This window comes from Hydractinia symbiolongicarpus, chromosome 13, assembly GCF_029227915.1.
Source record: "Hydractinia symbiolongicarpus strain clone_291-10 chromosome 13, HSymV2.1, whole genome shotgun sequence".
NCBI classification, from domain to species: domain Eukaryota; kingdom Metazoa; phylum Cnidaria; class Hydrozoa; order Anthoathecata; family Hydractiniidae; genus Hydractinia; species Hydractinia symbiolongicarpus.
The window spans coordinates 14163177-14183622 of NC_079887.1; the positions used below are offsets into that span (position 1 = coordinate 14163177).

Below are 20446 nucleotides of genomic sequence, written 5' to 3' on the forward strand. Positions count from 1 at the left end.
CATGGACACTGCAATAAAATCCGTTTATAGCAGACACCTTGTAATAGCCACACTTTTCGCTAAACCAGTTAAATCGCTGTTAAACTCCTAGGAAAACTTCAATATATTTTATACCGAATAGCGCAAACGTTTCTTTAAGGGGAAGCACACCAATTTTCCGAGCGAGTTAAAAACACTCTGTTTCGAGGCGCCTTGTCCCTTTTCTTTCCCTGATGGAAAGAAGTTAAAATTAGTGGCAACTTTAATAATAGAAGTGTAAGCTAGATCAAACTGTTTATTTTAAAAACCCTAGGAAATAAGATCAAAGATTGAGATTAATTTGAAAATTTTCTTAATATTCAAGAACCTTGATTACAAAAGTTGTAAGTAAGTTTTGATTTTCCTTTCGTCTGTCAGTGTCACTTTAGTTTTAATTTTATTAGAAACAAACTTAATCCCATCTTTCCACTTATCTTTTCAAATTATTCTTCCGACCTTTTCATATCAAATATTCATTCATAGAAATGTCTACTGAAACCAAGTCAACGAAGGACAAATTTTTATAGCATCACCTAAGTCACCTGGCGTTGGTGGTCTTCACACCTACGAAGGAGTTTAAATGGTAGATCTGCATAATTGAAAAACTATAGATCGCTGCGTCTGGAATTTGTGACGCACTGGAATTAGATAAAATCAAACTAGACAGAAGAAAAAAAAAACTGAGTCATTAAAAAGTTTTACATAAAAATGGTAAAGTAAGATAAATTACAATTCTTGGAACATTATCAACACACTAATTCAGACTTCTGAACAGCAAAATACACCAGTAATGTACAGCGATTGCGAAACAATGCAGGTTTTTAACTGGTATTCACAATACTTCGCTGTACAGATATCCTACTTATAAATCACGTATTTTTATATCTACATAAATATCAATACATTAGAACTTTTTTTCACCGAATGTATATACCTTTTAATAAATCTTTCTACTGTTTACTCGACCACGTCCCCTGAGCTTGCTAGGTCTCTTTGGCACGAAATCCATCAAGTTTTGAGAATGGGTTGCAGTGCACGAACTAAAGAGTTTACTTGGAAGAGGAGTGGCGAAAGAGAGAAACTTTTTGATAAACCACAAAGCTAATTTTCACATGGTTGTTCCTTAAAAAAACAAAAATCCTGGCCTTTTGCGCAAAAACCCATTTCATATTCCAAAAAAAATATTTTTTAAAATATTAAAGAATATTGGCCAAACGTAACAACACCCACCCTCAACCCTACTCTCCAGAAAATAAAAAAGGAAAAGAATAAATCATCACAGGATCAAATATTTTATTTTTGTACATTTAAAATAATTACGTAATTGTCAACCAATAGCGTTTAAGCGTGAGCAGAACGAACCCTCACCTAAACAATAATGGCAGCTCCAACACGATTAATATTAGTTTAATTTATATAACACAGCTTTGAACCCAACTCCGCTTTGTTTTTACAAGAAAGAGAATTGGGTACTAAGGTTGTTTACAGGATAAAAATCTATACAAATATACACTTTCCTTAACTAAAAATTTGACTTAGACCACAGGCAGGTTTTTCGCTAAAACTTTTCTGCATTAGGATTACAACTTTGAAAGCATTGTGTTTGTTTAAATAATCGCGGAGAAAAGAAACATTTTTAAGCTAAAACTACAAAGTTCTAACCAATAAATTTAATATCCCTTTATAAATAGAGAAAAGACAGCTAACTTTATTTTTTTTGTCTCTTACATCATTTTTTTTTCACATTACGAAAAGACTTAGCGAGGCGTTTAGTGAAAAGCAAACACACAAATTTTAAGTGGGATTTAGAAAGACTAGATATGAAGCAAGTTAAATATCCTATTTATAAAATCTGCACGGCATCATCTGTCGTACGCACGGCATCATCTGTCGTATGCGCAGCATCATCCATCGTACGCATAATCAGCTTTATTATGCATCACTAGTTCATCGTTAACGAAATAAAAACTATCGGATTTTGTTTCGTAAGGAGCTCTCACCATCTCAGCAACTAAACGAAAAAAAATTGTAGAAAAAATACTTAACACCAGTTGCAGGGACCATGAAAAATCCACTTTACGAAATTACACACATATTATTATATAACACAAGTCGTTATTCCGTGGATCTACGGAAATTTGGTCTTCGCTATTCGTAGATTAAGAAGCTGATAGAACAGCAGAGAAGGTAAACAAACTTACTTTCTTCTTCAGACAAACCAGGAAATTCATATATATGTTCACATGTGTTTTTACTGTTAGGCATGCAAAATCCAAACGTGAAGTCAAAACTCTTTAGTAATTTATCTTTAAAGTAGTGTTTCTCAATCATTCGAAAGTTCTCCACTGGTTTAGGGCCAACTGTGAATTCAACTCTAAAAAAACATAGATACATATATTTGGGTTTACTTAAGGCGTGGTAGATGATCTCACGTTGAATTGCTCATACAAATACTTCAACTGATTTATGAACAGCAGAGGAAGGGAAGGGTTGGAGGGTGGGATTTTGAAAAAATGTATGAGACAAATGCGAGATTGTAAGAATGAATCGGTTTGTTCAACACACATACAAGGGTAAATAGAATTGCATAAAATAAAAATCTCACGACTTACGTGGCACCAACTGAAGTAAGACGCAGAAATTCATCAGTGAAACGATACCTAACAAATCTTCCAGAATCGGGATCGTCCTCGTCTATTTCCATTTCGTCATCAGGATCTTCCTCAGGTTTAGCTATTTCAAACAATACAGCACCTGATTCAATATCACGAATTTTGAAACGAGTGAAGTCAATTTGATAGGGATTCTTTCGGCCATCAACTAAGTAACCTAAATTCAAGAAATATAAGAAGAGAATGACCATGTACCCCGTACAAAGTATTTAGCTGTGTTTTCAGGTAGTATAAACTTTTTCACATTATTATAAATAAACCATAAAAATAATACTAAAAAAAGAACTTATGATGTTGGCATCTGTTCACTCCAATTTGTAGCAAAAATTGACATGCCCTATTTTTGACCTATGGCTTAACCATGACAGAACATTTGCAATAAAATACCTGAAGGGGTTAAATTTCACAAGTACTGTTGTTTTTTTATATTTTGCAGGCATTGACATTCCTCAAAAAGCTCTGACTATTAATTACTGTTCTTTAAAACACGAAACTCCTTGCATTTCGCCGAGCCACATTTGTATGAGAAATTTCGAGTAGAAAGTCACCACTTAACGTCTTTAAAGATTTTTTTATTTTTTTTGTCTTCCAATCACTTTTAATAGATGCAGACATAAAAGAATATTTAGTTATTGCCTACTAAAACTTTTTGATAAAAAGCATAATTTTTATGCTATATGTTGATTTTGTGATGTATAAGAATGTTTTAATTACAAAAAATGTAAGTGTTTCTTCTAGTTCCCCTAGACTTACTTTTGTCAGTAACTTAACCTGAGCTAAAACTTTCTGACTTTTTATAAAATTTCATAAGCGCCAAGAATATATAAAAAAAAATTGATATGACGTCACACCTGTTGTCATGGTGACACATCTGTCAACAGGTAGTATAAAAAAAAAACTAAATTTTTTGTAGAAATTGTTGCACATTTAATTTATGCATTACTTATAGGTTTTTTAAACATATTTATTTGTTTATAGGTCTCAGAGCCCCCAAATAGCCCAGCTTGAATAGGACTAAACTTTTTTGTCAATCATTTTCTTAAATTCTCAAAAGATATTGTATATAACTTGAGTTAGTTCATTTTTTCATGTGTCATGTATGCAAATTCATTTCTCTCCACTGCAATGCCTTCTTTTTGCGATTGATTGATATTTATGACCCAATAAACTCCCTTTCTTTTGTTTCCTAATGTACCCAAATACTATCGAACAACCTGTTTTTAAATATTATGTTTGTATGCTAGGTGTGTATTCTACACGTAAGCACAATCAAGCACAATGCACAATAGCTTTTTTGAAAATATTAGTAAAGAGAAAAATAATTTTCAACAACTAAATTAACAAATCAGCTGACATCAATATTTATATACCTATATTAACATAAGCGAAAATCTAAAATGTCTTTGTTCATTGAAAAAACTGTACATTTACGCAATAATCTATTACAATTTTGTTGCAGATAATTTTTTCCTTTGAAAAATCCCTTAATAAAAAGCCATCTGTCTGTCTGTTCAACGGTTGCCCCACAGCTCTATTTCAAGCCTGAGTTTGAGTGATCTTAATATTTGAAGTTATAACAGGAATGCACAAAATACCGATGTCTGTAATTCAGGCAATCTGTGCAGTAGCAAATGTGCTAATAATGAGTATAATAAAGATTTTTTTGTATTAAATTTTTAAGCCATGTTTGGTCTGCGGTTTCCCTGCCCCCACAACTCTTAATTAGCTTTCCCAAACAGAAACAAACTAAAGAAAGGAACAAGAGCAATATATTTTACTAAGTAAATTTAAGAGCTGACATTCAGTTTGTATGCAAGCGTTGCAAAGGTGAGATTATAGACAATGAATTATTTTCAGGTTTAATGATGTATAACAGTGGCTAGTTAGAGATAGTTCAGAACTTCTGTTACTTAGGTGATATGTTGGGTAGTGAAGGAGGTGTTAAAAAAGTGTTGCTTGCAGGATAGGTTCTGTTTCTAAAGTCTTGTCAATTTAGGCAAAAGGTAGGTTGTATAAGAAGTGTTATGTTGTACGGTAGTGAGACATGGGCAAAGCCCAAAAGGAAGACCGGGAAAGCCTTGGGAGAAGTTATAAGGACAAACCTGATGCAAAGGAATTTGAGGTTAGAACTAACCCAGTGTAGCTCAGATTGGAAAAGAGTCTTAATACCCAGTTCAACCCATGCTAGCATGGGAAACAGACGTAAATAGGAGAATGATGATGATGATTTACACACTTTTCTATAATATCATCAGAAGCTTAAAATTTTCAAAATAGTGATTGTTTCAGCCTAAATTCAATTTGGTGGATTCTAACACTGTTTGAAGTTTTAACAATGTATATTTGAAGTTTATTAGCCAAAAGATATTTAACAACATGCCCATTTTAAAAAAAACTAATCATATGTTTAGACTGGATTTTTTAACAATTTTAATTATTTGAGTCTCAGATGTTTCTTTTTTCCTTATTTAGCCCTAAAAAATCTTATATACAGCCATGGTTTGGTTTTGATATATATGTTTGTAAGTACTTTTCTGTATATTTGATTCAAGAGAAGTTTAAAGATTTACCATTAATTGGCATTAAAATAATTTTCTTTACCAAAATTTATCACCTTGTGTGTAATTCAATGTTTACACATGTTGTTTTGTGCTAAACCGTTTTAACAGAAGACACTTATAATTAGCATTCTATTGTTACATAACTAAACTAAATTAGAAACAACAATTTAAAAGAATTGATTAAAAAAATAATTAAAAATTAATTTTAACCTCAGTGAAATAACGTTAACATAAAACTTTATTTCATTAAATTTTAGTTCTTACTTCTCATTAGTATATATTTTTATTTCTATACGTTTCTGTGGACAACCCTGAAGAATTTTTCAGTCATGTTATAAACTGTCCCAAAACTTGAATCTTTTTCTTTTCGTGATAAAAAGATAAAAACTGTCCTTTATGTTTTCAAAAGGAATCAGCTTGATGTCCTAAGCAATGAGAGTGATCCCACCCCTTGCAAAGAAGTGTTGTGTGCATAGTTCACTAAAGTTGTGCTTTGTAAAAAGAGTAAATTTAAATCCCTTGCGTGGACATTTCTTTTTTAAAAATAAAATTAGTTTAATTATAAACTCTTACATCCATAAATTTGTTAACATGGTTGTGGTGCAGCTATCTTGACAGATGAAACTCACATATACAGTACTGGAAAAAGATTGTTTAACATATCGAGAGCGCGCAACGTGCGTAGACTCCCTCGATATGCGATGTACCACGTTTATAATAATAAGAAACAATTAAAATAAATTGTCGCGATCTATCGAGTATCTAGTATCGTGACAAAATCCGTCTCGATGTGTCGCGATGGTATGTGATAATGAGAATAAAGAGAAAGTTTTTTTAATGAGAATAAAGAGAAAGTTTTTTTTTTCAAACACATCTCTGCTTTATCTTATTTTTATTTTAAATAGGTGTATATTATAAGAAAATTTTTAACTTTCGTATTTATTAAAGTAATTCTAGCGCATTACTTTTTCATGTATTTTTTTTTCTAAGGCTACTTTTCATTCTTAAACTTTTAAAATGCGATCTATCGAAGCTTTTCAATCGTCGTTCTTCATTCTTAAACTTTTAAAACGCGATCTAAAACGGCATTTCTATCGTCGTTTTTCATTCTTAAACTTTTAAAACGCGATCTAAAAAACATTTCTATCGGCGCTTTTCGTTTATAAACTTTGAAAATGCGATCTTAAAAAACATTTCTATCGCTGCATTTCGTTTATAAACTTTTTAACCTTAATCTAAAAAAGCATTTCTATCGCTGCATTTCATTCTTAAAATTTTAAAAGTCGATCTACAAAACATTTCTATCGTCGCTTTTCGTTTATAACAACTTTTAAAATTTGATCTAAAAATGCATTTCTATCACAGCATTTCGTTCTTAAGGTTTTAAAATGCGATCTAAAAAAACTTTTCTATCGCCGTTCTTTGTTCTTAAATTTTTAAAATGCGATCTAACGAAGCTTTTCTATCGTCATTCTTAGTTCATAAATTTTTAAAATGTGATTTAAAAAAGAAAGATTAACGCTAGCTGTATACTCAGATTGTTATGCATAAGTTAAAAAATATAACACAAAGGAAGTATAATTACATTTAAACATCCGCAATCATTGTTGAATACACTCTTATTTTTAAAATAGTTCTATTATGAAAAAGTGTTAATGGCCTCGATAGCTTCAAGAATGACATCGAGACGGATGCATCGCGAAGCCCTCTTGATACAATTTGAAAGTAAAAAAATGTCTATCGCGGATCGAGAATACCGTCGCTACACGCGAAGCGCGATGTTAAACCACCTTTTTCCAGTACTGTAATGATATAAAACAAAAAGATAAAACAGGTGTAATGAGAAAAACGAGAAGTTAGGAAATGAAATAAAAATCAACAAGAACTGAGAAATATGTCTTTTTACCATGGATACCATCCGTTATTGTAAGTCTGAAGGTTAAAGGTTTAGTTCAGACCCACCTACTCATAAGGCGTGACATAATTATTGAACAAATCCTAAATAGGTGTTTCTTACATTCCCTTTCTTAATGTGTCTTTGGTAACACTTGTACAACAGCAAAAAATATGTGCAAGAACTAAATTCGTTATGAATTCGAGTGCCTTTAAAACAGTTAATTAATCACTACATCAGTCTTCATTTTAGACACTTATTATTCCTATTTTAATAAAAGATTCCTTTAATTTTGCTTTCATTTACTGTGAGCAAAAACAACAGAAGTATTTAATAAACATAACATAATAATAATGAAATATACTAAAAGTATAGTGTGTCTAATAACCTTTTTCATGACCAATATTGTATTCACGGTGTTTGCTACGTTTTAACTTGTGTATTATTAGTCTATTATTAATTTAACAAAATGGGTGCCACAGTTATGTTTTCTTTTACATTGTTTTTTAAACAAATCATTTTTATTTCTAATTTTGTTATTATTATAACAATTATTTTTAGCAAACACCATGGGAACAACAACATTGACTGACAAAAATTGCACTTGAAACGGAGGCTAAAAAACAGCTGGCGTACATTTAAAACGAATAACAAAATATGGCTGCGAAATATGATATTTTCGTAATTTTTTGGGAAAAATTTTTATCCGACCGACTGACTCACTTTTGTAATTAGAAATGACGCTAACCAAAAATATTTTCGACGGTGGCCTTATATACAGGTTTTAACTAACCCTGTCCTGTCAGTCTATTATGCACACTTTCTAAAGAAGCATTACGATTGGATAGAAAAACTTACCATCAGTAGCCTTTTCCAGCTTTTTAATATCTTCTGGTGAAATTGTATCCTTTCGTAATAACTGTTCTTCAGTGACAGGTTCAGCTTTTTTTGACTTTGCAACCTGGCGACTTAAAAAACCTCCTCCTTTCTTTTTACCTTTTGAGGTAGCATTCTCTGAAGATGGCATATTTAAAAAAAAACGTTTTAGGATTAAATTCTACTAAAACAAATGCCTTTACATATCTGGTAAAAAAACTTCACCTGTGCGAAAATTCACTTTTAAAATGTATTTACAAACACTGCCAGAGAAATCAGCTAAATTGAAATTTGTAATCGGTGATCAATCAAACTATTTTTTTTTTCGCAAGAGAAATGTGTTTACACACGTAACTGAGTACTACTGGCCAGCATAGATGGTTTCGTAAGTCCACTATGTTTTCCCGTAGCTTGTATTTCTCACCTGAGCAAAGTTGATTTGTCTAAAAAAAAAACAGGAGCGCAGCACACCACGTTTGTTAGAAGAAACGGAACAGAATGATGATGATGTGCATATTTTTACATGGCTAGCCTCACAAATATCGAGGGATATACCCTGTCTATTATTTCCAGGAGGGGCCATGGCTTAGATGGAGAGTCCTAGAGTATTTAATGCTCATTTTGAGCTACGCAGACCCAATTAGTAGGGCCCACGCTCTACTAGACAACTCCCGGCAACATCCAACGGCTCACACAGTGTGCCATCTCCCCAATTTCCCTCACATGGCTTGGGTTAACCCGGGGCTATGGTAACATTCACTCGCCCATGTTGAATCGCCGTCAAGAGGAATCGAACCCCGGTCTCCCGCACAGAGTACGAAAGCTATAACCACTAATCTACGGCGCCACAATCTACGGCGCCATAAAAATTCTGTTTTCGTTATCGTTTTTTTCGTTTGTTTTATTGTTAATCAAATAACCCTCCATCAAAAGTGGAATCTTTCACTACATCAGGTGCTTTGCTTCGTTAAATAGGGAGCTGACAAAGGGGCATTAAAAAATTATATTTAAATAATATTGACCTTCACTCCCATCCACCCTTCTATTTGCTCATAATCACACAAGAACTTGTGACTATGGTTTGCTCAAGATTGCTTTTGACAAAATCCCTATCTTTTTGTTCATTCTTACATTACTGAGACTATTCCTTGTTACCTTTAAAAATAATGGCTAGACCACTTTTTACGTGACGTAGTTGTTTTGATTTCATTTTAAGAATGCTCGAACTACTTTTGTGTAATTAAAAAAGCAGGACTCTCAAAGGGCAAAATGGCTATTAATGAAGATTACAAAAATGCTTGTTATACAGCGTAAGCCGAAAAACTTTTACTTTTAATAAAATGTTGTTTTTTAAAATATATTTTTTAAAATACAGGAAGAATTATTCCTTTATTGTTTTAAAAGTTATACAGAATATACTTGTGCTGTTTTAAATAAACAATATATTAACTATACATCAAGTTCTTCTCCTCCCACTTGAAGTAATAAAAAAAACCCAGAACTATATATTATTTTCTTTTAAGAAAATTTAAATCTAAGTGCAAAATCTTTTTACGGACTTTTGTTGAAATTATTTAAGTCTTTTGCAGAATTAAAATTATATATATTTGAACTTCAGATAGAGGAGGGTGTTAGAGGATAAAGCACACAAGTGACATATCTTACAACAAACGCAAACAAAACGAAACGAGTCATAATAAACTCACATTTTAAAAATAATTGCTAACAAAAAATACAGCCTATCATTCATGGTTGAAAGTCTTACGATTGAAACGTTTATCTTATTATCTTAAACAGCATTTAGTTGACAAAAAATCAAGTTCAGCATATTTTGTTTGTTAACTGTGGCAAATTATGTCCAAAATAAAGTAGTTTAAATTTTTGGACCAATTTTTGGCCTAAAATGACATTTAGGTAACAAGAAATCAAAATTATAATGTAGCCATTATGTTCAGCATACTTTTTTTGTTGGCTGTGCCAAATTTTGTCAAAAAAAAATACCAATTTGGCCTGAAACGTCATTTAGATGACTTCCCAGTACTTAGGGAGTTTGGGTACGAAGTTTAAATCTGTGACATTACAATTGACCATTTGGGACAGGGTTAGTTAGTCAGTTACACCAATACTATTCTCCTTTCAGAGGAGCGTGAAATCCCAGGGTCGATTTTTTCTCAATAAATGTATCAACAAACATGATAAATCAGATGAATCAATTGAAGTTTCTGTGTTATTCTTTATTATTTAAACATTTTAACTTACCGAAATCAGACTTCTTTGCAACAACAACCTCTTCTTGTTGTTGTTTCTGAAGATAGCTTCGCCTTGCTAGCTGTCTTACTTTTTGATTATTTTCCTTTGTTCCATACAGAAACATTATCAGATCTAGACAATTAGAATACCTAAATTTTTAGAATTTCCCCTTTTCACAATGTGCATTCTCCCCCGTTGGGTTTTTTTGCTTATAATATGCCATAATCCCTTCATGCTAATAAAAAAAAAGCGCGTGATAAGCATTAATTATCATAATTAATAACTACGAGACAATGCTTTGATTTCTTTTTTCTGTTTTGTTTTGTTTGGTCTCCAAAAACAATGGGGAATAAAATAAAGACAAAATGTGGAGAAAGTGACACAGATTTTTTTGCCACAAGCCGGAAAGAACAACATGAACCTACTATATTGGCGATTTTATCGAACTCCATTTCAGTGCTCATTTAAAGTTAAGGCTGTTTGTTTACCTACGGTTTCACTCAAACATTTTGTGACGGCCTGTTTATTAGACAATCTTGTTTTTCACTTATATTTTGGCGAAAGTAGCTAATTTTTGTTAAATCACATAAAAATAAAACTTTTGTTTTCACCATTACAGTGGATACAACGTGGTACGGCACAGCCTTTCTGCTTGTTCTGTGTTTTAATGTAATCCTGCAGTATGTACTAGCTAAAGGTACTTCCTACGATGAAGCAATGTTTTGTTAATATATTTAACACTTTTACACCACTAAGGGACTCAATAAAAGAAAAGGAAAAATTAAAAAAAATTGCATGCACAAATTCTCTAATATGGATTCACACGTGTTGTTTTCTTTGTGGAATTCCCTGACTTCTAGGATAAACAGGTTATTGCGCTTGTTATTGAAAAATATCATCATGTTCATTTCATTTTTTAAAATAATATATAAAGAAGGCAGAATACCCTTTTCATAACACCCTTCTCCTTTATGACTTACATGTTTTTCTCCTTGTTGATTATACAAAAATATGTAAAATGTAATATTGTTGTTAAATGTACCAACATATGGGAAAAATGCTTGCTGTAACACCCTCCTTTGTTATGGTTTGAAATAATTTTAATGCTGCAAAGGACATTAACTATTGCCAAATCCTATATATATGTGTGTAACTATGTCAGTCACTTTCTTATGACGTGGTTTTACGCTAAAATTTACTAAAAACATAAGTAAGCCACCAAATGAGAAAAAAGGGGGTCCATATGTTTTTTTTCTACAGCACTGTACCCGGCGATTATGTCCTAAATAATTTAATTTTACCTCCGTTTTATCATGCATGCGACTTATCTAACAGTTGTTTATCAACTGTAAAAAGTAATTTTTCTGTTGTTACTGTTTTAAATGCTACGCTTTAAGTTGATATCTTTTTTGTACGACTTGGCAATATATGTTGGATTTTTGGATGTCTGGGGTGTACTTCTGGCATGGCAAAGCAAGTATAAATTTTAGCAGATTTCGCTTTTTACGGAACGGTTGTTAGACGCCTTTGATTTTGTTGGACTTCTACATTTTAATTTTATTTTTATTTTTTGTTGCGCCTGCTTATATTTTTAGATGTTTTGGTTTTAGCGGGTATAAATATGAAGTAATGAAAACTGTGAGCAACCTCGATCCCTTGTTTTTTTCTCTTTTTGCTGTTTCGTTATAAAAAAAGAGACAAAGAGCCGAGGTTGGATTGTGAGTTTATTGTGAATTTAAATTACTATGTTGTATGTTTTTGTTTTGCTATCCCTTAAATGCATTCAATGAGAGAACCTCTCATTGGACACCACAGAAACAATATTTAGTCTTGTCAAGACTGAATATGTAACCGCAAACACAAAAAAGATAGTTTCAATATTTTCTCAGCACTGGGCGATTACTACTATTACTCATAAGTAAATTATAATAATATTTAGCTTAGTCTTTTGTAGCAACAGACTTCCTGAAGTAAAACTTAAAAGATGCTAAATGTGTAAAACAAAATATAACAAAATATTTCAAAACAAATTAATGGCTTTTTGAGTTTTAATGGGTTTTTTAATGACATCATCAACCCGTCCGTTTACATCATCAACTTGTCCGTTTTAAAATAAGTTGTTTCACCTAGCTGCTAAAAATTGGTTTAATGTTGGTCCCAGATGACATCAGTTATTTGTATAATGTATAAGTACATTGCGTATTAGCTTTTCAAACTTAATTTAAGCTTTTGACCTTAAATTAATGTTATTGACGATGCAATTTTAATTTGTCAATTAACATAAGCATGTTCGCTATGGGCGTTACAGACCAACATATTATCGTTCTGCTTCGAGTTGACGGTCATTTCAGGTGTTGACAATTTGTGATATTTCTTTTAGTTTAACTGAAGCTGGGGACACACAAGACATTTTTTAAAGAAATTTTGATAACTCTTATCAGGTATCAACGGAATAAAAATAAAGGTAGCAGGATATATATAAAATTTATTTTTAGAATTTTAAAATTCCACCAAAAAATCAATAATACATAAAAGAAAGCAAAGATGAGCACTATATTACAGAAAATTGCAGAGATTGAGTCTGAGGTTTGTTTCAAATATTATTAATTACTTTACTTTAGGCCGTCCTTAAAAAATTTATAGTTTGCTGTTTTCCGACCTACCTTCCCAATTTCTCTCTGTTCACAAAAAGTTTTGTTCGGGATTTTTTTACATTCTTTAATTTCCCAGTATTTTGCCGATTTCCGACCCAAAAACAGTGGAACTTCCAACTCAAATTATTTTTCCATAAGGTGTAAGTATAGTTAAATAAAAATATAGGAAACAAATCGCTAAGCAAATGAATACTTAAAAAACAACAGATTACGCCCGTGATGGCGCACTTCAAGCGGCTACCATATTTGTTTATATGTATCGGTACCGTATGTATTTACGCTGACGTGTAGAGTAGACAGTAAAATCTTTTTTTTTGTCTGACGAAAAGGTAAAAAAAATAATCTGTTAACTGACCGACCCTGCAACAAAACTATGAGTCGTAAAACGGCAAACCAACAATTAATAAAGGACGGCCTTATTATGCTTTTAAAAACTCCTGTAATGATACAACCATTTAAAATCTTTAACCCATCATATATATCATATATGCATATACTTATTTAGATGGCGAGAACTCAAAAAAACAAAGCTACTAGCCATCATTTGGGTACATTGAAAGCAAAACTTGCAAAATTAAGACGAGAATTGATTGAACCGAAAGGTGGAGGTGGAGGCAAGGCTGGAGAAGGTAATAAACCTTATAGAAAGATAGTATAGGTGCCTCTATCCCAAGTATTTCCAGGCACTTTCGATTTCCAGGCACTTTCTTTATGTTCCCTAAAGTCTCGTGGGAGTATTGCCTCATTCTTTCAAGTTTTATTTATGTGTATATGTATATTGAACTAATTATGTTATATTTAATAAGTGTAAAAATTTCCTTGGTAGCAACAAAAATCATTGGCTGTTAATAATATTTAATAATATTTAAACAAATTTACTTTCCTGTTTTTTGTGTATACATTGCTAAAAAATCTCTTTTGCGTTGGTTCTTTTTACATTGTTATTTTTAAATCAATTAGTGAAATTTAGAAAACAATACCATATTTCGAAAAAAATATTTTGTGTCTAATTTAACACTAAAATGATTACGTCAGCATAAAGATGTCAAATTTAGGCCTTTTTTGCAGTGAATGGAATTTTAATGAATGAAGTATTTTTTGCATTTTCTTTTTAAGCACTGTTCAGTAATTTCTACACAAGTAATTTTTTGAACAAAAATTTTAAAATTTCACTTAGACTACATGGGGCTGATTTTCATATTCTTTTCAGTCTGCAAAAATATGACATTGCCACCTTAAAAACTGTACAGTTTCATATTATATAGGCATGCGGGGGACCTTAAAAAACCATAAAAGAATTTTTGCCTTTTAAAGTGACAAAATGCACTGTATATATACCATGGTGGCTAATTTTTATTCAGGTTTTGATGTTGCGAAGACTGGTGATTCAAGAATAGGTTTCGTAGGATTTCCTTCTGTGGGGAAGTCAACACTGTTGTCAAATTTAGCCGGAGTGTACTCTGAAGTTGCTGCCTATGAATTTACAACTTTGACCACTGTTCCAGGTGTGTATAAGTATGAACAAAATTAGTTTTTTAATAAAGAATGAAATGATTGGTTCATTAGAATATGACAAATATATTGTTTTGGCATAATAATTATCCTTTTTAATTAAGGTGTTATACGATACAAGGGTGCTAAAATACAGGTACCATATATTTCTTAGTAATTTTTCTTATAGCAGTTGTGTAAAAGGTATTTGGATAAGGGGTGTTGATTTTAGTCTATTGTGCAGGGCCATGTTTTATAAAGTGATAAAAATAATCCCTTTATACTGATGTATATTTGCTTTTTCTGAGAGTTTTGCTTATCATTTTTGTTTTAGTTGTTGGATTTACCAGGAATTATTGAAGGAGCTAAAGACGGAAAGGGAAGAGGAAAACAAGTTATAGCAGGTTGATGTCTGTTTCTCTGTCCAATATTTAACATGCTTACCTAAGCTCAACATTGTCCTTTCTCTCTGCTGCTTATTTTTATTTAAAGGCATAATGCTTATAAGCATATTTAGGCTCAGATAGAGAAACTTTTTAAAGCATATAAGCTAAGCATATTGCTTAGCCATGTTCAATCCTTTTTTTTAATTTCTTTATCCTATTTGAATCAGACTTTTAAACTTATTTGACACACGTACACTGAACTTGTGTGCTTATACCTTTAGTTTGTGGCTGTTCTTTTAAAGCTAAAAACAAGACCATTTCATCTTATCCTTATAACTCAAGACAGCGTTTAAATTTTTTTATTTGTAACCTAAGCATAACTTTAAGCCTAATTGTGTTTTTGGCATAAGCATATCCCAGCCTGGTTTCGAAGTAAATATATGCAACCAAGGCCTATCCTCTGTTAACCACTGGAACAATAACCTAATTCTCTTCTTGAATTGGGTAGCTTGGTTGTTAAGATGAGATTTTGTTTATGATAATAGGAAACTAGTGTTCAGCAAAAATTAGGTTGTGTTAAATAAGGCAAAATACTTTGACTTTAAAATGCCTCAAAATTTCTTCAAATTTTTCAAAAGTCTAAAACAAAAATACAAAATGAAAAGAAAAATGTGTTCAGTTTAAATTTATTATTGTGGCTTTGATGAAAGCAAAAATATGTAATACCTACTACAACATTGAAAAGCAGTGTGTCAATTATATAACATGAAACTATTACATTTAGATAGTTTTTAAAACAAAATTTGGGTGAAATATGGACACTGTGATACATGCAGGAGCTAAATATTGACTGCTAAAACATAATAGCTAGGAGCTAGATGGTGTAAATTTCCATTTAAATTTGCATTCACATTCTAATCTCGATTTCATTAAATTTTTATACGGCTTAAATTTATTCATTGTGTCTTGCAAATGTCATACATTGTGTGTGAACCATGTTATTTCTTGGGTCTTCTTAATGTTAATGTGTTACTTTTTGTTATAGTTGCACGCACATGCAATCTCATTCTAATTGTATTGGATGTGTTAAAGCCGCTTCATCATAAAAAGATATTAGAGAAGGAATTGGAAGGCTTTGGTATAAGGTGTGTTTTTTGTGTTTATACCTAAAAAAGAAATTATCATTTGAAACTTACTTATTTTGATTTATATGACTTTGTTAAATTGTCACAATTGATGTTTGAGGTGAAAATAATGTTCTTGTTTGTCTTTTGCTGTTCTTTTAACACAAAATTCCCACGTCAGTAAAAACTTCTCAAATTGATATGCTATGTGCCACCGTGTTTGTTAAATATTGGCATTCACGTCGGAATTTGCTTATTGCTGACGTAAACTAAAAAGCTAAATTTGTAATATGCTGAATTTGTTATATCCTTTCTCTTTTAAGCTCCCTCCTAAAAAAGGAGTCATTTTTAATGTGATAGATTTGTCTAGTGAATAACTAACTTAACTGAGTAATTAGTAGGATGGAAATTAACATTGTTTAGAAATTGAGAATGACTATACCCGTTGAGTTTGCTTAAAATACAGGTCTCAACGTCGGTTTTTGTCTTCCTAGTTAAAATTGATTTTGAAATAAACACCTTATCTTTAAACAAGGTCCTGTTACACAGTTTGAAATTTTAATAATCTTCCTACCTGCTCAACCAAAGCATCATAGTGGTCTGTTTTGAAAATATCGCTAAGTTCTTTAACTTTTTTGTGTAAGCTAAGCTAACGTAAGTAATGTAACAATTCACTGTTCGATAACACAAGAAGTATTATGTCTGTTTTGGCTTTAACATTCACAGATGCGTAATCGTTGATTCTAAATGTGTTTTTTTTTAAACTTAGCACGTTTGCAGTTAGAAAGTTGCTCTAAATCGATCTGCAACATGGTATATATTGCAAGTGGATCAGAGATGGAATCGATTCATTTACTGAACTAAATATTCATTTATAGTACACTTGACTTTGTTTTCTGTTTAGATTAAATAAGAATCCACCAAACATTACTGTACGCAGGAAGGAGAAGGGTGGAATCAATTTAACAACTACAGTGAGTAAACGTTTGCACAAGCTCTATCATGGTAGACATTTTGATGTTTTTTTTCCTCGCTTGTAACGAATGCATCAGAACGTTTTGCATAATTCTGGAAGCACGATTACTACTCATATCTCTGAAAATGTGCGTTAATAAATCTATTTAAATTGCTCTGGGTAGAAAATGGTTAATGCTAGTTTTGCTGTTTTATTATAATGGCGGTGTTCAACTTTTATTAATCATTTCGAACTTTTTTCATTAACATTGTAAGTAAAATAGTAGGAAAGATTGGAAAGGATATCCACTTTGTCAGGAAATTCAGGAAATTGTTAGGAAAGAATGCGAAAGCCTGATATGTTTTACTCTAAACTATTTTCTTTCGTTAAAATATTGTCTAGGATCGGATTTCAGATTTGTACTTGAAGAATTGGGCCTATCAATATCCTTGTATCAAATTTACTCTATTGAAATTTCTATATTCTCCGAATAGTTTGGAAAATAAGGGAAGTGTCAGGATTTTTAGTCTAAAAAAATCTAAATAATGTCAAGGCAAAGTTTTAAACTAACATTGCAATTTCAATTGTAGTGTGCACAATCTATCCTTGATGCTGACTTCGTCAAATCCATCTTGTCTGAATTTCGAATATGTAACGCTGATGTCACGCTACGTGAAGACGCCACAGAAGATGATCTCATTGATGCTATCGAAGGAAACAGGTTTGATCTGCTTTTCTTATGTAAGATTTGTGTGTCTATAAAACCCTAATTCCCCTTTACTGTATGTCTGGTATGTTGAAAGAATAACAAAGGTAGGAAAGAGAAAATGTAAAGTTAGTAGATTAGCTATATATTTTGATTTGTTACATCCCCCTTCCCCTCCGTCTTCAGTGCGAAATCCACGCCAAGCATGATTCCGAACAATGTAAAGTGTATATTCATTTTTGCATCCAAGTAGATGTTCTCTAGTATTTATAAAAAAAACTAAACTGATTTGTTTTACATTCCAGGATATACGTACCCTGCATATTTGTGTTGAATAAAATCGATCAAATCTCTATACAGGTAATATTTTTTTGTATATGTATGTTTCTGCATTAAAATTGAAACCAGCACAAGACAATGTTTACAAATAACAACAAAAAATTGTTGTGTGTAAAGGCTGAGATGTATTTTCATTGTTACTGCTCCATAAACGCTTATAATAGTGATTTTAAAAATGTAGAATTGTTGTTTTGTTGAGAAACGTAAGCAATCAACACGTGCTTGCTTGCGCAGTTAGTTTCATACACGCGAATTTAAATCTATTTTGAGATTTAGCTGTACGATGATTTCTTACTATCCTTTCTAAGTCATCTCATAGTAGTTGGGTCCTAAAAGACAGTATTATAATAACCCTATACTAGAACCTTTATCTTTTAACCAATCAAATAACGTCATTTTTGTTATTGGCTTGTTCGTCCATGTATAAACAATAACAAAGCATTCTAATTTTAACAGCGAACAGAATTTTTTTTATTGCTTTTATTTTATTTTGCGTTTAGGAATTAGATATTATTTACAAAATTCCACACTGTGTGCCAATCTCTGCGCATCATAAGTGGAATTTCGATGATCTGTTAGAGAAAATTTGGTCGTACTTAGCGCTAGTTCGAATGTACGTATTTATTGTTGTAAAACTGAGCTAACTTCACGGTGTAACGCTCTAATGTGATGCGCTGTGTTGTACTTTGTTTATCCTGAACCGTTCGTTTATCCTGAACCGTCTTGGTTTATCCTGAACCGTCTTGGTTAATTCAGAACAGCTTTGAACCTTATAATGTATGCTGCTGTGTGATTTTTTATCTATTATTTTTGTGTTTTAGCTACACGAAACCAAAAGGACAACTTCCTGATTACACAGCGCCCGTCGTGTTGCAGCAAGGAAAAACCACCATCGAACACTTCTGTGAAAATATACACAAGTCGATAGCCAAACAATTGAAATAGTAAGTGGTGTAATTTTGAACAAACATCTAAGTACGTGTGAACACGAATAAAACAAATTTAGACAGGAATGCCATAATTTTACGTTGCTGACATTGTCTTAAAACAAAATTACACAAATTAAAAAATTGACTACACAAAAGATTTTTATATTTTATCACTTGACTAAAATTTAGTCATTTAAATACTCCATGGGCGAACTCACTTTTGAAGCGAATCGTGTTATCATCAAATCTTGATTTTTATACAGTGCGCTAGTATGGGGAGCATCGGTAAAACATCAACCGCAAAAAGTGGGAAAAGAACATGAACTAATAGACGAAGATGTTGTACAAATTGTCAAAAAGTAAGTGCTTCAATATATATAGTAATTTTGGCGATGTTGTATAATGTAATACTTTATTGGGAGAAATCGTTGTCATAAGAAATTTCCCTAATTTTTAAAGATTTGCGAATCATGCAAATTTAGACATTTCGCAAGAATTTATTATCGCGAATACGCCTTGTAAAATGTAAACCGCATAAATATTGAACCAAAATGCGTTTTCAAAATAACGACTTACAACTGGAATTACTAAATATTCTGGGTAGCGAGTCCACTTGCGAATAAGCCAGTAAATATTTCGCAAGAAATTATTCCCAGAATTAACCATGTTTTTGTTGCAGGTAGTGTAGAAAACTTCGGATATTAAACAGGGTTTCCCACGCTCCTCAAAACTCCTCAATTCTCCTCATTTTTGGAATTTTTTTCAGAGTCCTTATCCTCTCCAAAAGTGGACATGAGTGCAGAAATAATTTGTTCTTCACTCGTCTAGATACCTTTAAAATTTCCTCAACTTTTTTTTATAAAATTACCGTCATCTTCTTAAAAAAGCTTGCAATTTCTCATCAGAAGTCCTATAAATCTCTATTAAAAGAACAACCCTGTTAAAGTTCTTGCTAAAAATTGCTGCCCGTTATTTGTGTTAAAATAGTAAAATTTGATTTTTGAACTAGCAAACGTAAAAAATTGTTCTCTTTTGTTTGTTTGTTTGTTTGTTTGTTTGTTTGTTTATTTTTTAAAGCGCTCGATGTAAAATATAAAAAATCGCTCAGATCAACCTCAAGATTTTAATTTTTTTTCCACGCTCGCTTCAGGAGTGTATAGCAAGATTTATTAACCACTTCTACTTTTTGTTTCAGGGTGTAACGAAAAAGATGAATCAATACATTATTACACAAATTTGATATATATCCGAAATAAAATTAATCGAAAGAGATCTTTGCGTTTTTGTAGCTTCAACTAACCATAAACCCTTAACCAGGTTAACCTTACTATTTATTTGACTTTTTATATTTATCTATCAGGCACCTGATTGTCAAATTTTGAGGTCCCATACCTCTCATACCCTTGATATTGGCCATTACTCGAAACTACCCGTCAAATTTCTATGAAATCCTTATAATCGGAAAATTAAACTTTCGTTCAAGATTGCCAAGCCTCCTTAAAGTTTTCTCCAAAATTAGATTTTTTAACAACTTTATGCTATTTTTTTCCCAATTGTAGTGTAACCAATTTTGCAGCAATCTTGTTCAATT

The 20446-nt window shown here is 31.8% G+C and overlaps 2 protein-coding genes across 3 annotated transcripts; one reads left to right on the top strand and one right to left on the bottom strand.

Annotated features, from left to right (window-relative positions):
- Positions 1 to 1294: 1294 nt before the first annotated feature.
- On the bottom strand, positions 1295 to 8287 carry LOC130623785 (protein unc-119 homolog B-like). Its single transcript, XM_057439307.1, has 4 exons — positions 8004 to 8287; positions 2631 to 2847; positions 2220 to 2392; positions 1295 to 2029 (listed from the first exon to the last, which is right to left on the bottom strand). Exons 1-4 carry the CDS (start codon positions 8170 to 8172, stop codon positions 1923 to 1925), a joined length of 666 nt encoding a protein of 221 aa, XP_057295290.1. The 5' UTR covers positions 8173 to 8287; the 3' UTR covers positions 1295 to 1922.
- Positions 8288 to 12760: 4473 nt separating this feature from the next.
- On the top strand, positions 12761 to 20125 carry LOC130623844 (developmentally-regulated GTP-binding protein 1-like). 2 transcript variants are annotated; one of them, XM_057439372.1, is made up of 13 exons: positions 12761 to 12857; positions 13431 to 13554; positions 14287 to 14430; positions 14542 to 14573; positions 14751 to 14820; positions 15848 to 15947; positions 16831 to 16900; positions 17472 to 17602; positions 17893 to 17947; positions 18427 to 18539; positions 18748 to 18870; positions 19119 to 19214; positions 20051 to 20125. In XM_057439372.1, the coding sequence occupies exons 1-13, from the start codon at positions 12816 to 12818 to the stop codon at positions 20055 to 20057; spliced, it is 1107 nt and encodes a 368-aa protein (XP_057295355.1). In that variant the 5' UTR covers positions 12761 to 12815; the 3' UTR covers positions 20058 to 20125. The 2 variants fall into 2 exon arrangements, with proteins under 2 accessions (XP_057295355.1, XP_057295356.1); XM_057439373.1 differs by lacking the exon at positions 20051 to 20125 and having other exon boundaries at positions 19119 to 19218.
- Positions 20126 to 20446: the final 321 nt, after the last annotated feature.